The 15,535-nt window shown below is 39.7% G+C and overlaps 3 protein-coding genes across 5 annotated transcripts; 1 reads left to right on the top strand and 2 right to left on the bottom strand.

The window, feature by feature from the left end:
- Positions 1–2,596: 2,596 nt before the first annotated feature.
- Positions 2,597–3,476, bottom strand: LOC128737537 (programmed cell death protein 5). Its single transcript, XM_053832205.1, has 2 exons — positions 3,328–3,476; positions 2,597–3,167 (listed from the first exon to the last, which is right to left on the bottom strand). The coding sequence occupies exons 1-2, from the start codon at positions 3,379–3,381 to the stop codon at positions 2,835–2,837; spliced, it is 387 nt and encodes a 128-aa protein (XP_053688180.1). The 5' UTR covers positions 3,382–3,476; the 3' UTR covers positions 2,597–2,834.
- A 465-nt stretch (positions 3,477–3,941) lies between these two features.
- Positions 3,942–5,433, top strand: LOC128734442 (nuclear envelope phosphatase-regulatory subunit 1 homolog). 3 transcript variants are annotated; one of them, XM_053828646.1, is made up of 5 exons: positions 3,942–4,109; positions 4,170–4,241; positions 4,303–4,437; positions 4,510–4,677; positions 4,803–5,433. In XM_053828646.1, exons 1-4 carry the CDS (start codon positions 4,082–4,084, stop codon positions 4,674–4,676), a joined length of 402 nt encoding a protein of 133 aa, XP_053684621.1. In that variant the 5' UTR covers positions 3,942–4,081; the 3' UTR covers position 4,677; positions 4,803–5,433. The 3 variants fall into 3 exon arrangements, with proteins under 3 accessions (XP_053684621.1, XP_053684620.1, XP_053684619.1); XM_053828645.1 differs by having other exon boundaries at positions 4,742–5,433; XM_053828644.1 differs by having other exon boundaries at positions 4,510–4,712.
- On the bottom strand, positions 5,429–6,126 carry LOC128734443 (transcription elongation factor SPT4). Its single transcript, XM_053828647.1, has 3 exons — positions 5,894–6,126; positions 5,665–5,827; positions 5,429–5,600 (listed from the first exon to the last, which is right to left on the bottom strand). Exons 1-3 carry the CDS (start codon positions 5,960–5,962, stop codon positions 5,482–5,484), a joined length of 351 nt encoding a protein of 116 aa, XP_053684622.1. The 5' UTR covers positions 5,963–6,126; the 3' UTR covers positions 5,429–5,481.
- Between the last annotated feature and the right edge of the window lie 9,409 nt (positions 6,127–15,535).

Raw genomic sequence — 15,535 nt, 5'->3', positions numbered from 1 at the left:
CGGTGTCTCGTAGCTGCTCGATGTTGGGTCGCGGCGTACGACTTCGACGCGTGTTATGCACCGTCGAGAGTTTTGAGTGCATGCAGACTGCAACTAGGAAATGATCCGAATCTATATTCGCACTGCGGTAGGTGCGAACGTTTATAACATCAGAGAAGAATTTACCGTCAATTAGAATATGGTCAATTTGGTTTTCTATTCGTTGGTCTGGTGATTTCCAGGTGGCCTTGTGGATATCTTTGCGGGTGAAGAAGGTACTTCGGACTACCATACCGCGGAAAGCTGCAAAATTTACGCATCGTTGGCCGTTGTCGTTCGTTGCGGCATGCAGGCTTTTTGACCCGATTACCGGTCTATATATAACTTCCCGTCCTACCTGCGCGTTCATGTCACCGATGACGATTTTCACGTTCCGTCGCGGGCAGCCATCATACACCTGCTCTAGCTGCGTGTAGAACGCCTCCTTCTCGTCATCGGTCATCATTGATGATGCTGTAATTGAAGAAACGGCCCTTAATCCTCAACTTGCACATCCTTGCGTTGATCGGTTGCCAACCAATCACACGCTGGCGCATCTTTCCCAGTACTATAAAGCCGGTTTCCAGCTCGTTGGTGGTGCCACAGCTCTGGTAGAAAGTAGCCGCTCGATGCCCGCTTTTCCATACCTTCTGTCCTGTCCAGCAATGTTCCTGCAGTGCTACGACTTCGAAGTTTCGGGGATGTAGTTCATCATATGTTATCCTATCGCAACCCGGGAAGCCGAGCGATTTGCAATTCCATGTCCCGAGTTTCCAATCGTAGTCCTTATATTGTCGCGTATGTCGACGCCGATTGTTCCGATCCGCCGCGGCGGCCTAATTGACGGCTTAGCGTCATCCGTCTTCGAGGCTCGAAACACCTAGCTCCACAGTGGAACCCAGTAAATATTTTTGCTATATAACAGCTTATTAAACGCCTGTAACCCGGTCCAGTTTTCCGCACAAACTAACGCGACTGATCAGAACTACATTGGGTCGAGTGATGTGTTTCGTACGCATCTCTGGGACACTCTCGAGTCCCTTCGAGACGCGGCGAGGGTTGAGACAAGGTGACGGTTTATTCTGCATGCTGTTCAACATCGCCCTTGAGGGGGTGATCCGACGAGCGGGCATTGAAACGAGAGGCACGATTTTCTAGGCTTTGCAGATGACTTCGATATCATAGCCAGGAACTTTGCGACGGTGGAGGCAATCTACGTCAGACTGAAAGCGTAGTCTAGAAGAATTGGGCTAAAAATAAATGCGTCGAAGACCAAATACATGAAAGGAAGAGGCTCAAAGGAAACAAGCGTGCGTCTCCCACGGACGGTAACCGCTGACGGCGACAAACTAGAAGTGGTAGAGGAGTTCGTGTATTTCGGATCGCTGGTAACCGCGGACAACAACACTAGTAAGAAGATCCAGCGGCGCATCCAAGCGAAAAATCGGGTCTACTTTGCCCTTCGTAAAACGTTACGATCAGGAAGCATACGCCGCTGCACGAAGCTAACAATGTACAAAACCCTTATTAGACCGGTAGTTCTTTATGGACTTGAAGCCGTGACGCTGCTCATGGAGGACATACGCGCCCTTGCCGTGTTTGAGCGGAAAGTGCTACGGACGATATTTGGCAGAGTACAAGCTAAAAGCGGAGAGTGGCGCAGGGGTATGAACCACGAGCTAAAGGCACTGCTTGGAGACTCCCATCGTACATCTAGCGAAAGTTAGCAGTCTACGGTAGGCCGGAGACGTCGTAAGGATCAGGAACCAGGAACATGGTGGCCCAACGTGTACGATGGCTCGACCAGGTCGAAAGCGATTTGCAACTTCTGAGACGACTAGGAAATTGGCGACGAGTGGCCCAAGACCGAGTTGAATGGAGATGAGTGCTTCAAACAGCAAGAGCCCCCCCGGCGCTATGCTGAAGAAGAAAAAGAAGAAGAAGAACCCGGTAATTAGTAATACAATGGTTGAATCGGCTACTATTCAACAATATTGTTTGTTTGGGAAGGTAAAATTTCTTCCAGTATGCGCGCGTATTTCTCGGCAATCCGCGCGTTATCTAATTGTCGAATGTTTAACCGAGGAGGGTGGTTTTGTCGCGAAGTATAGCCATCGATAGTTTTGAGCGCACATATGTAGTTTGATTTGGGTAGGTTGCTTTACTAGGACCACGCTACCGAGTCACGTAATCCGCCTGTTTCTGACTAAACTCTGTCGGGGCTGTTCCGTATTCCTGCTGGTGCTACGAGGAGGCAGGAACAGGTATTGGATAAGAGGCTAAGGATTACTGTGGAGCATATTTGATACCTGCGTGGCACCGGTGTTACGCGTTATCCAGACGTGCACCAACCTTATACACGCGCAACTGCTGAACAATGAGTTTATCTTGTCAAGTCCAAAAAAGACTGCCCAATGGTCTACATTTCCTTCACCCGAACTAGGACTTACGTTTTTCCATAACTTGGGAAAATAGATTTTCTAGAAATCAGTTGCTGAGAAGCTAAAATCTTAAATATAAATTTATATGGGAGGAGCACGTAATAATGGTCAGCATCGATTTTGGGTAAAACTGTACGTTCAAAAGTTTATTGCAAACAATCAAATGGCGCATAGTTGTTAGCAAGCGGCTTGTATTGTTACACGAAATCAAGTTAACTGCCCGTCCTATCTAAATGGCCTTCAGCCTATGCTATAACGTGAGTATTCGACGAGCTTGCTAACTGTATTTGAATAGTAATAGTAAGTTCGATTCACAATTTCTCTCGACAAACATCCTTCCGTCCCGACCAGGAGGATGGTCGATCCATCCTGCTCTCAAATCCCGTAATCATCGTCATCGTCCGAATCCATAGCCGCTCGTCGTCGATCAAACTTAACGCTAGAAGTGCTGCGAGGCATCTGCTGATTTAGACTTTCCAGCAGCTTCACCAGCGAGGCGTCGTCCAGCTTGCCGCCGATTTGTCCCATCTGCGCCATCCGAATGATCATACCTTCAACCATTTGAGCCTTGTCTGGTTTGCTTAGCTTCAAGGTGTTCAGTCGCGCGCGGGCATTCTGATCTAGCAATTGTGAGAGCATCGAGTTCTTCATTTCCTCCTGGGCGGCCATCTGTTCCTCTTTCGCCTTCTGCTGCTCGGGATTTCCGCCCTGGAGGAAGGTAATATTGGTTATTACAAATACATAATTGAAATAAGTATAAATAATACATCGTAATCGCTTCGAAAACTATTTTTAGTAAAGAAAAATACGGTGCGTTGTTGGTTTCGAAAATATTCATTATTTCGCAGTTTATTGTTTAGGTACCCACCTGCATTTGCTGAAGACGCTGCTGGCGGATAGCCTGAAGTTCTGGGTCGTCCATTTTCTGTGTGCTTACTGATATGCAAACAAATTTAAAATTCGAATATTTTTCACTATTCTCTAAGCGCTACACCATAGACCAAACATGCATCGGAAATTCAGGAAAATCGTGATTAATTTTAATAGTTTGACTTTGACATGCCGCATCGAGCAACGTGAACGTGCACCTTTTGTTGTTTTTTTTGTTGGGCCACTTGGCGACCCTTCAGAAATTCATCAATATGCTATACTAGCTGATACCCGGTCCTTGTTCAGCTTCCCTAAAGGCACAAATTTGGTAGACATTTCTCGTACATTTAAGTCTTCTTTTGAATGCAAGCAGCTTACAATTTTTGTTTTGCAGGTTTTGTAAAACCAATAACCGGGGTCAAGAATTTATTTAGGAATATATTAAACACTGCAAAATGACCAAAATAGCAAACACGTTTGTTTTATATGTAGAGGTGAAATGAAACACCCTGTCCTGTGCAAACCTGCAAACCGTGCAAATGACAGCCACACTGGAGTGACAGCCGTAAATTTTGCTTGTTCTTCTTCTTTTTATCGCGTACGGATTTGGACCATACTCTATCAGGGCAGGTAGTACGCGGATTTGCTAGATTTTTATTGCATATAATTTTATATAAGATAAAAAAAAATATGTAAAGCCTATAGTACCCGTGTTGGGAATAGATTGTGATAAAAATTACTCAAGTTAAACAATGTCATTAGAACCATCGGCTTGTGAAGGTAAGCAAAAGAAAATTTGAACAAGAAACTATTCGAGAATGCCTGATGATATATTTTCAGATTTGAAAGCCTTTGAGCGGCGCTTAACCGAGGTTATTGCCGCGCTTCAACCAGCAACTTTACGATGGAGGAGTAAGCCAAAATGATAGTTTAACGATGCCTGCAATTCACCGAATCCCTAATCTAATTTCAGTACTGTTATGCACCATGTCGTTGATCACTTTCGTAGGAGCATTCTACTGGCTAACCGATCCGCGAACCTCAATCGTCCCACTGATGGACTCGCTGTGGAACCATCCAGTATTCACCTTCTCAACTGCAATTTTATGTAAGCTCTTCAGTTAACTTTATCCTAAAAACTAGAATGGCATGATTTTGTATCTTCCTATCTTCTTGCTAGTGCTTTTATTTGTCTTCGGAATCCACAAGCTGGTGATCGCCCCGCAAATAATAACCTCGCGGACCCGCAGCGTTCTAGCCGAGTTCAACATGTCCTGCGACGAGACGGGGAAGCTGATCCTGCGACCCCGGCCGACCAATAATTCCCGCTACATGGACATGAGCTAGGGTATGTCCGATTGAGCTGTGTTTTTCATTTGAACTGTAAGCTTTTATTCATTTCAACACCTCAGCAACCATGTTCGATGGAACTAACCCTTTTATTTACATCCATTTGTTTCTACACCTTCATAGATTCTTAGGGAATAATAGTTGGTAGCGCGGCTTAAATTTAAAAATAAATAAGTTGTTCTGATGCAACGTGGACGATGGTTCAACAGGATCAAATATGTGTAATTATATATTTCAGATAGTAGAATCAAATTGTAAATAGGCATTTTTGGATTGTTTAGAATTTTCAAAATAGAAAGCCTATTTTGCTGAATCGTGTTAGTTGATGTTTAGTGTTGTATGAGGGTAGAAAATAAAATTGATCATCGGAAAGATTAAGATATTCCTTTAAGGAATGAGTGTCAAAATTTTATGAATTCAAATTGTGCGTCAAGGGGCAGAAAATACGTCATTTTTTTGTTATTTAAACCTTTTAGACTAGATGATGTAAGCGCTTTGCTTACCCAGTTCCTCAGAGCTTTCGGTTTTTCAATAGAATAGGAAGGGTATTACCGAATACACCAGTAACACGTGAGCGATTTCTACATTTTTGATCAAGTCAATTTCTAACCGTTTCAGCCTAGATTAATAAACATGAAACAATTTTAATTATCTAATTTTCAACGGAACTAAATAAATAAATTTGTATGAGTTCTGGCTTACATAGATTTATTACGGAATTTTTTTAAATAAATAATCTCGAGACAAGTATTAAAAATGATGAAAATTGTCCTTTATTTTGCAAAAGATTTTTCTTAACCAATTATCGTTGACTGGTATCCCTTGGCCTGTAGGGTATTCCCCTATTTTTCATCTCTCGTATGATTCCATTTGGCAGACGTCCAGAAACAGAAATAGCGTATATTCCTTTCGTAAATCGATCTATTAGAGAGAGTAAAACATTTCTTATTGTAGTAACAACGATTTCTAGCTTAGCGAAACTTACTGATACGTTGCCACTTGCAAACCCAGCTGTCCTCTGGGCTCATCACAGCTATCAACCCGTCAAAGTTATTACTCGTGCAATCGTACACTTGATCCTTGTTGTTTTTCATCCGGAGAAAATCCTCACAGTTTTCGCACCCATCGTATTCAAATTGATCGAAAGTCTATGGAAAAATATGTTATTGAATGTTGATTTTTATTGTAAAGCCTAATGGAATAAATAACCCTACCTTCACTAGTGAGCATACCAAACATGCCCGCAATCCTCGTAGGTCTTTTGGAATCGAATCAAATGACATTTTGAAAAGAGAGTTTTTACAGCAAAATATTGAATTCTATTCGTAATTTATCCGTGGAGCTTAACTTGGACCAACTTCTCTATTGTGCTGTGTTCGGCTTTTTATATTTGCTAATTGCTGATGCTTAATGCTTTTCTATTTTTTGAGATTGGGAGAACGCAAAAATGACAGGTAAACAAATGTTGGGTGGCTTTTGTCATCACTCATCAACTCGGTTGACAGTTCAGTACCTAATGGCCAGAGATGCCAGTTTCTTTTCAATTAATGAAACTTTCCGAAACCCGGGATAAAAACTGCTCGTTTTCCAAAAAAAATATTTATCGTCGTATGGAAAATAATTCCCAAATGCCTACATATATTTTTGCGAAGGCTAACCAAATATTTACGCTTTAAAGATATACGCGGAATATCTATATTCCATTGATTCCATTCCATTAAAATCTGCACATGCACAAAAAGCACTAAAAGCATGACAAATCTGCACATCTGGCATTCCTGCTTAGAAAAATCTTCAAATCCGACCTTGACTGTTGACTCCGACAACAGAACAAAATAAAGGATCATTTGAAAATGACATCCTTGTCCTTGCTGGAGCGTTGAAGCTGAGAAAGCCAAATGGGGTAAATTGAATATGATACTCATGAATTGTAATTTACAGATACAATTTCCGGCTGTTTAAACGTCCCTACAATCAATTTAATTAATTTGGTTTAGCTCGCAATTTGCAAACATTATTATCAGAATTGATGACATGTCAACGTCAAGTTTTGGTTCTGTGATTTTCAACACAGTGTTTTTTGCGTTTCTAAAGAGGAACTGGTGGATAAACCCATCAGCTAACTGGCACCTTTATCTCGTTTGCTTTGCGTTGACGAGAGCTAACATCAGGCGGGCTCAGGAGTCGTGGGCCCCACTGACAGCTGAAGAGCTAACTTGTGTGAAGAGTGGCGAATATATGATTTCTCGTTTACGCTAACGCTAACATAGAGCTTGCTAAGCCCAGTGCAAAAGGCTACAAAAACTTATTGTTTTTCACTCAAGCGTATGTTTTTTACCGGGGTATAACTGGGGGGAAACAAAAACAAACGTGTAAAATCAATGTAAAATCTAACAACAGCAACAACAAATCGCACGTCGATGTGTGCGTGCGGCAAACATCAGCAAGCTCAATGTTGGCATCGAAAACATGGCTGCCTGCCAGCTACTTGGATAAACCAAACTAAAATAAATAAATTTCAGTTTTCGCTGCTTTCCGTCCATCCCCGGTAATATGAATGACACCTCGTTACGTATAGGCGAGTTCATTTTTAATCTGGTTTTTTGGATGATGTTTTGAAAGTAAACAATTTTGTAAAAGTGTATAAAAACAACCCAGCATTATTGCTGGTTGCAAGCAAAATTGTACCATCCAAAGTGCGAAATCGCTCATTAAAGTTCGATGCTACAATAAATCGTTTCGGTATCTTCGGTACACTTTTTCGTTACATATTGCATATTTTTACAAGATTTGCCTGGAATGTGTAATGTGCGTTAATGACATATTATTTGGGTAGTCGCCGGAAGTCGGTTGACAGTTTCCCGTGAAAATGGGATGAACAGTCAGCTGTGGAGATAGCGAACGGTAAGACATCACAGTAGAAACCACAACGAACATTGAATGGATTATTGAAGATAGCTAGTTTCAGAGTGACAACTACTTGTTTCTGGTGCTAGTGGACAACTGATTGTATATTACCGCCAGAAGCAAATTATTGTCACTGCAACTCTGGCTATCTTCAATAGACTACTGCTCAGGATAGCTAACAAATTTATCAGTATTTTTTTGAAACGATGATTCTACAATTGATGAAGGGACGGTATCGGAAAGTAATGAAGAAGGATTTTTTCTGGGAATGAAGGGGAAGGGTGGAAAGGAATGGGGGGGGGGGTAATAGGTAGCTATGCTTAACAAGTTGTCGTTGTGACTCCTATCTTTTGTCCAATGCTGGAAGGTGCATGGGTCGAACCAAGCTGTAATCAGAGATTATAACCGGATTTGAACCCATGCACCTTCCAGCATTGGACAAAAGATAGGAGTCACAACGACAACTTGTTAAGCATAGCTACCTATTACCCCCCCCCCCTTCCTTTCCACCCTTCCCCTTCATTCCCGGCCAAAATCCTTCTTCATTACTTTCCCTTACCGTCCCTTCATCAATTGTAGAATCATCGTTTCAAAAAAATATTAATATATGCCTGACCGCATTTCAAGGTCATGACTAAAGTCACGAGTTTGGTCAAATTTATCAGAAAACTTACAAATCAGGCTAAAAGTACAAATCAGGCTTCATGTGTCGGAAAACCGGCCTTTTTAAAGGATTAACCGGCCACCGGCTTTGCAGGTGAAAAACCGGTCGGGCCGGTCAAAAACCGGCCACTTGGCAACCCTATTTGTTGCATCGTCGATTTCGCTTTCCCCGCCGCCATGGTTCTCCGTCTAGGCGCCATTCAGGTGTTCATTGAAGTGCTGCTTCCCACCTATCGGTCACCCCACGATCGTCCACGAAAACGATACAGCCGCTCCAACTCTGCATATTCCTGCTTTTCCAGGTAGCGCTTTTTCTCCCGGAGGATTTAGCTTCACTGTATCCACGTCCGTGCAGCGTTCTCTTCATCCAGCACCATCCCACATTCATCGTCAAACCAATCGTTCCCCTGATTCCATGCCACATGCCCGATAGAGTTCTCCGCTCCCCTCTGCTGATGGCTGTTTTGATGGTGTTCCTACAGGTCTCGAGAGGGGCTTCGTCCAGCTCGTCCTCTTCCGGCAGCACAGCTTCGAATGAGTGCGCGTATTTTGAGGGGACGTCTGGCTGCTGATTCTGTTTGATTTGGTGACCTCCAGGTGTACTTGTGTAGGTGCTCCCTTGGAAGTTGAGAGATCGGCAGTTCCACGTCCCGAGTTTCCAATTCATATAGTCTTTTTTCATCGCGTTCTATTCCGATTGTTCCAGTCCGTATTTCAATGTTCTTCGTCCATTGTTTAACAGTTTTTCGTGGTGGCGGGTTGCAAGGCCTTCAACTTTCTGCTTCGCCGAAGGACCAACGAAGCTGGAAAGAGCCCTCCTAGCCTGTCAGCATACGACCTTGGCTTCCTAAGGAGTTAGTTAACCGATCATCACCAAGGTTACTCGTATCCCGGCCGATACCACGAGGAGGTAGGGATAGGAGTTGCTGATTAAGAGGCTGTGAACCACTGCTGTGTAGGGTCTGTTTTATGCCAACAGGTGCGCAAGACACCGACGGCGCGCATTATTCAGCCGTTCATCAGCCTCTTAAAATTGAAGATGGATTGGGCAGAATGCGCACGGCCGAAACAGCGGTGCTAGATGAAGAAATCTCGAGTGCACGAAAAGCGCCAAAAGGAAAACAGAGACCGTGAAGAACTAGAGCAATCATTTCGGGTTAACGGCACGCGCAAGTTCTCTGAAAAGGTGAACTATTCTCGGGAAGGATACACACCGAAGTCTGATATGATGAGTAACAAGGAGAGAAACTTGATTACAAACGAGCGCAAGTTGGTCGACAGGTGGAATCAGTTCTTCGATGACCATCTCAATGGCGATATAACAGATAATAGAAGGAGGCGGAACGGAAGTTATCCACCCTGAGACCAGCAATAGAGGGGCCCAGCGTTCTTGATGGCTCGACCAGGTTGGAGCTAACTTGCGAGTGTTGAGACGCTTAACGAATTGACGACGAGTCGGGATCAAGTAGGGGAAGACGGGGTAAGACGGCCCCCCTAAGCGAATAAATTGCTAGCATAAAATGTGTACGAAAATTCACATTTTCTTGTTCCACACATGGAAAAGCATTCGTTTATCTACCATTAAAAATTATATAAAGAATAAATTAGTTTATTTTTCCGTGATTTTTCATCAATTTTCGAAACGTCTAAAAATTACTCGTTCACAACCAGGCGGGGTAAGAAGGACCACCAAAGGGGTAAGACGGACCATGGCGGAGTAAGGCGGATTGTGGCAGATTTGAAGGTTTCTTTGAGTTGTAAACACAATTTCAATATTATTAACTAAGTAAGAACAACCCAGTAAACCATTTGGTTTGTATATCTCGATTGCAACTGAGATATACGAAATCATATCTGAACGAAAAAGTTATATTCCACGCCATATAAGAACATATATGTACCAAAGTGGAGGCGATATACGTGCGAAAATTTTGACAATTATTTGTAATTCTATTTTGCGTAGTTTTTATAACACGCAACTAAATACTCCTGAATATATGATTAAGATATAATCAAATATTGCAATTGTCTATACTGCTTTATAATTCACAGTCATGAATTGTATATGAAGACACGCACGACTGCAAAACAACTTATTGTTCACTTCGATTTGACATATTCTAATCATTATACAATTCCAATGTGAAATTGACATGAAAAGGATTTAATGTGAACTTTCTATTACGATTTTGTGTTATCTGGGAAGTTCTTAAGGGGTTTTTAGGTACATGCTAAAAGAAGGTATAGTTTAATTTAGACACCTGCTAAAAGAAGGAACTTTACTATTAGTTCAATTTTGAAAATAAGAGTAGACGTTATTTTACTCCACTGGTTTTTATTTACTCTTTTCTTGGCGTTATTTTTGTTGATTTGTCAGCAGGACGTTTACTCTTTGAATACCATTAACTTTAGATGAAGGTAAAGAAGGCAACGTTAAGTGAATTGGAATCATCGAATTTTGATTCCGTTAGATCCAAATTTACATTGATTGTGTTATTCGAATGGCACTTGTTGGCTTCTTTTGACGTGGGAGGCTCTGTGTTAGACAGGATGATCTCAGATTCAGGGATAATTTTTATTACAGGTGTACTCTATTTCGAAAAAGACACTGATGAAGCCTGCAAGTCGTAAACGAAATGCGTATCTGTCAGAATAATAAAATAGTTAGTCAAATTTAACAGGAAAGAGGTTGGTTTTTTCATTCAATATTTTTAAAATCTATTAAGACACTACACAGAAGAACTTTAGGCAATTATGAGCACTATGACGTATGGCCCTTTTACCCCGTGAAAAATGGCCCGTCTTACCCCTAGCTAACAATTTAAATTATTTTGCTTTTATCTCTCAATCCGTACTATTTTATATACATTTTTCGCCACACGCAGAACAAGAATTGCCCAATTAAAGTCAGTGGTAAGAGAAACGTCAAAATACTTAGCTTTTTTTTGCTGAAAAACCTTAAATTTGTTGCTGCTGAAATTATATCGCATGAAAACACTGCGAACGAAAAGTTTGTTTTGATTCTAGTTTTGACGTTGGATACGGCCGAGTGCTATAGGTTGTCTCGAAAGTGTTTAGATAGGCTAATAAACAAAACATACTGGGGCATTTGTAGAAAATTTAAGGAATTCTTGACGAAATCGATGTGGTCCCTCTTACCCCGCCGGGCCTTCTTACCCCTTGTTCCCCTACATACAATGGAGGTAAATCCTTCATACTGCACGACCTTTGTCACATATTTCAGGAACATTTTCTGTAACAATGAAACAATAGTAACGTTTAAAATACCACTATTTATTTTATTATAACTCTTCCTTATAATATGCAGCTGTTGTTTTTTGTTGTTGTTCATGCTTTTCCAAATTTCGTACGATGATGGTACGCCTGTACGGAGTTTTTGATTGTAGCTGCGATATTTGCTGTTAAAATGGTTGCTGTCTGCGGTCTGTCTATATTGCGGCTATTGTTGTTTGATGTTTTATGTTGATTACTACCTTGTAGTATTTGTTTGATTTGTTCTTGTTCTTGTCAGCGAGAATATTGGAACATCTCTTTTCTTTTATTCTCGTACCACGTAAAATAATCTGATTATATTTTGATTATTAATGTCCGTTCATGTAGTAACACAATGACTGACGACGTACTTTGCTGTAGATTACTTGCTTTATTTTAAAAAACCATTAGCAATAATCTTGAATGACAATAATCACTTATCATGTAGTCACGTTTTTATTTTTGTCATGCTCCTATCGCACTCATAAAGAAGATCAAAAAAATGAAAATGTTTCAACTTATCCGGCGAAAACGCTGCACTAATAAAAATGTAACAATATTTGTTTGTTTCCTGTTTAACTTTGCTGCTCTCAGCATCATCGGTTTGACTAATAAAAAGGCCACGATATTTTTTTTTGTTTTTCTTCAGTTAATAACTTTTGCTCGTTTTTTTTTGTTTGCATGTTTTTGGTTAGATTTTGCTATACAAGGGTCGGACTAGATTCTGCTTGCGTGGCAGTTCATTGGTTTAGACAAAGGATGCCATGGTCAACTGCGTTTAATATTAAACGGCACTTTCTCTGATAACTAAACCATCGTTTGCCTAAACGTTAATCGTTGGAACAGAAATGAAGGAAACTATAGGGGAAATGATATATCGGTAAAAAGCTACTTAAGGTCATTGATAACAATTTGTTTCATTTGGAAGCGAATATTGTTTCAGCTCTGATAATAGTGCCTTAACCCTTACATCTTACATTCACTTAATTCATGCGACTGTTTTAGTCCTATATAGTCATGAAAATGTAAATATTATTTTTGACTGTTTAGTGTTTATTATCTAGCATTGATCTTAATTTTTTTAGAACCGCTTCACTACTTTTTATGTTCTATAAAACATTAGCATTTTTGCTGCTTTATTTTTTGGATAGACATCAAATAGAAGCGAAAAACGTAATACATCTTATGATGTGCATGAAAATGCTTCCAAAAATACAAGCACGTTTTAATGTCTTTCTTTCTGACTATATTACGTACGGATGTGTGTTTTTTGCTGACATGTTCTGCAATCTAGAAACCAAAATAATATGGAGAGGCATGGTAACGTATATCAACTAGTAAATCAAAATATTCGATTAATACGATAAACATTTTCACTCTGGCAATACTGATCAACAAACGATTGGAAAGCACGGACCACTTTTTATAACAATTGCAATTTTGTTTCAATTCTGTCCAAATACATTCGGTGCTTTTGTGTTTCAAATTGCTACAAACAGTATTGCAGGTGCGAAACGCTTGCGATTCATTTCGTAATATGGATGGATATTGCTAACAGTAAAAGGACTTCTCTTCACCATTCAAAAACCATACCATTTCCTATTGCTTCTGAGGGGTACCTAAAGTGTTGCCAGTATCATGAGTGTTCAAATCGAGGATTTTCAACAACACAAACTTGCGAAGCACACATTGGGTTGCTGAGATTGTGAAGGTACAATTACCCTGAATTGGATGGGGCAAATCATACGCACGTGTCAATGGCAAGGAAGTTCAAGGGGGAGCAAACCAACTCCTGAAGTAGAGTGTTTTGTTAATTTGCAATTTGTAGATTTTTGATTCGGAAAACTTTAGGCTCAAATAGGTTTGTTTATTTGTCTAGCTCACGTTGTTAGCTCTGATGATTATTTCGAATATTTTGTGATATAACAATCCCTCTAAAATTGCAATTTGCTCACTTTCGTTCTGTGTTTTTTGTTGCAGATGTACATTCTTCTATAATGATAACAATAATAATTTCACATTAAAACGTTATATTCTCTGCTATTACGTGTAAAAATCAGTCAATTTAATTAGTTTTTTCTTCTGTATTATTGTTTTGAAACCCAATTCTACCGTATCCGTAAAGTGTCGTTTTGATTGAGCGCCCTTATTCTTCAATGATCAGAAGAATAGACCGTTAGTTTCTATTTTTCGTTTTTTTTCTTTCTCTTTGGAAAACAACGAGCGTGTATAAAATAAGCGTTCATTTGCTGAAAGTATTTGCAACATTCACTATATTTTTTTCTCTGCAATATTTTATACGATTCAATAACGATTATGTAACATTACGATTATAGCAATATATATAATATTGACATCTCTCTTTTGTCTATTTTCGCAAATTTATTAATGTATGTGGCCCAGACGTCAATTGCTGTTGTTCTGTACTTTGTCTTTTTCATTATTGACAGTAACAGTACTTGGTGCACTAACTTTTTGTTCGGTTTGAACTTTGGTTGGTTTAAGTTTATGTTTTTCATTTCATTTCATCGAATAGGGGGTTAGGGTTGCTAGGATTGGAACTACATTTATTTAACATGTTTGTGTTGGTACACAATTGTTTTATTTTCAGTGAGGTTATGTTTAAGCATACTTTCAATTGAGGATATCGTGCGTAAGAAGTATATATTCTGTCATTTCGTTTTTCGCATGTTTCTAGAACTCCAGGATAGGCATGTTTTCAACTGCGTTGATACTGTGTAAAAGTGTAGGTTTTTAATACATCTGTATTGAGAGGTTCGAAGTTAATTTGTATGTCGTTTTTGGTAAAATTTAAAGCATCTTTTAGAGCAGGTTAAATGCAAAGCAGTAAATGAAAAAAAAAAACAAAAAAATATTTATGTACCTTATTGTTCACTGTTGCGCAATTTCAACATGTGTTGAGAGTGATGGTTTGAGGTGGAATTTCACTTTTCATAGATGCGAGGGTTCAAATCTACACCAATTATAAAACAAGTTTTGAAGAATTATTTGCCAATTTATGCTACAAAGTTATTCCCAAATGGAAACTACTACTTTCAGCAAGATTCTACTCCTTTTCATTAATCAAAAGCAACACAAGAGTGGTGTCGTCGGAATTTACCCCACCTCATATCATCGCAAGAATTGGACAATATGCGTCAGGATCTTGTGCAGCTTTTATTAATATCTTCGGTTCAATCGGAGTAACTTAAAACAAAAAGTAGATTAGTAACAAAATATCAAAGGTGTATTCACTCTACTGGATGTTATTTCACAAATGAAAAGGAAGAAGTGAAATTTGCCACACTGAAAGCATATTTTTTCTTACTGAAGCATATTCACGAAAAACAAACCAATGACGACACTTTTGGTGCAGATTAAGGTGCACTGCCACTTTCAGCTGTAAATTATTAGTTGTGTTTTCACGGTGCAATCATTCGCCAACTTGAGTAATGTTTGTTTGTTTTTGTTTCACTTGTGTTAGCAGCTTGTGTATGTGTCTTAAATATTAGTTTCAATGTTTGCTTTGTTTTTTTTTTTTTTCTATAACGATATTATCCTTTAGTAGCAGTAAACGTATATGCTTTTCCCACATTTGCTTTGCTTCGGTCTTAATTGATTTTCAAACTTAAAACATATCAGAACCTAACTAGTTCACTCACTTAAATAGATCGGGCCTGGCGGCTGCGAGCACGAGGAGGCCGTGTTAATGCGACAAAGACCACACACACGCACCATCAGAAGTCGTGTGAGTTAGTTGTACAAAGCTTTGTCAATCGAAACAATCGGGGGAAGAAGTTGGAAATAGATTTGTACAAATTTACTTTTAAACATAACCTCAAACATTATATATACTTTTATTCACCGTTCGTGATTATTACTAGATATAGGTATTCTGGAGTTTATATTATGTGTTTAGGTTTAGTGGGGATATTTATAATGCATTTTGCAGCACTAATAGTTTTTTTTTCAGTGGTAATAACAACAACAATCAAACAAACAAAACGGGTAAA

The sequence above is a fragment of the Sabethes cyaneus genome, chromosome 2, assembly GCF_943734655.1.
Source record: "Sabethes cyaneus chromosome 2, idSabCyanKW18_F2, whole genome shotgun sequence".
NCBI lineage: Eukaryota > Metazoa > Arthropoda > Insecta > Diptera > Culicidae > Sabethes > Sabethes cyaneus.
The sequence above is the reverse complement of the archived record's forward strand: the minus strand, read 5'-3'. Positions and strand labels throughout refer to the sequence as shown.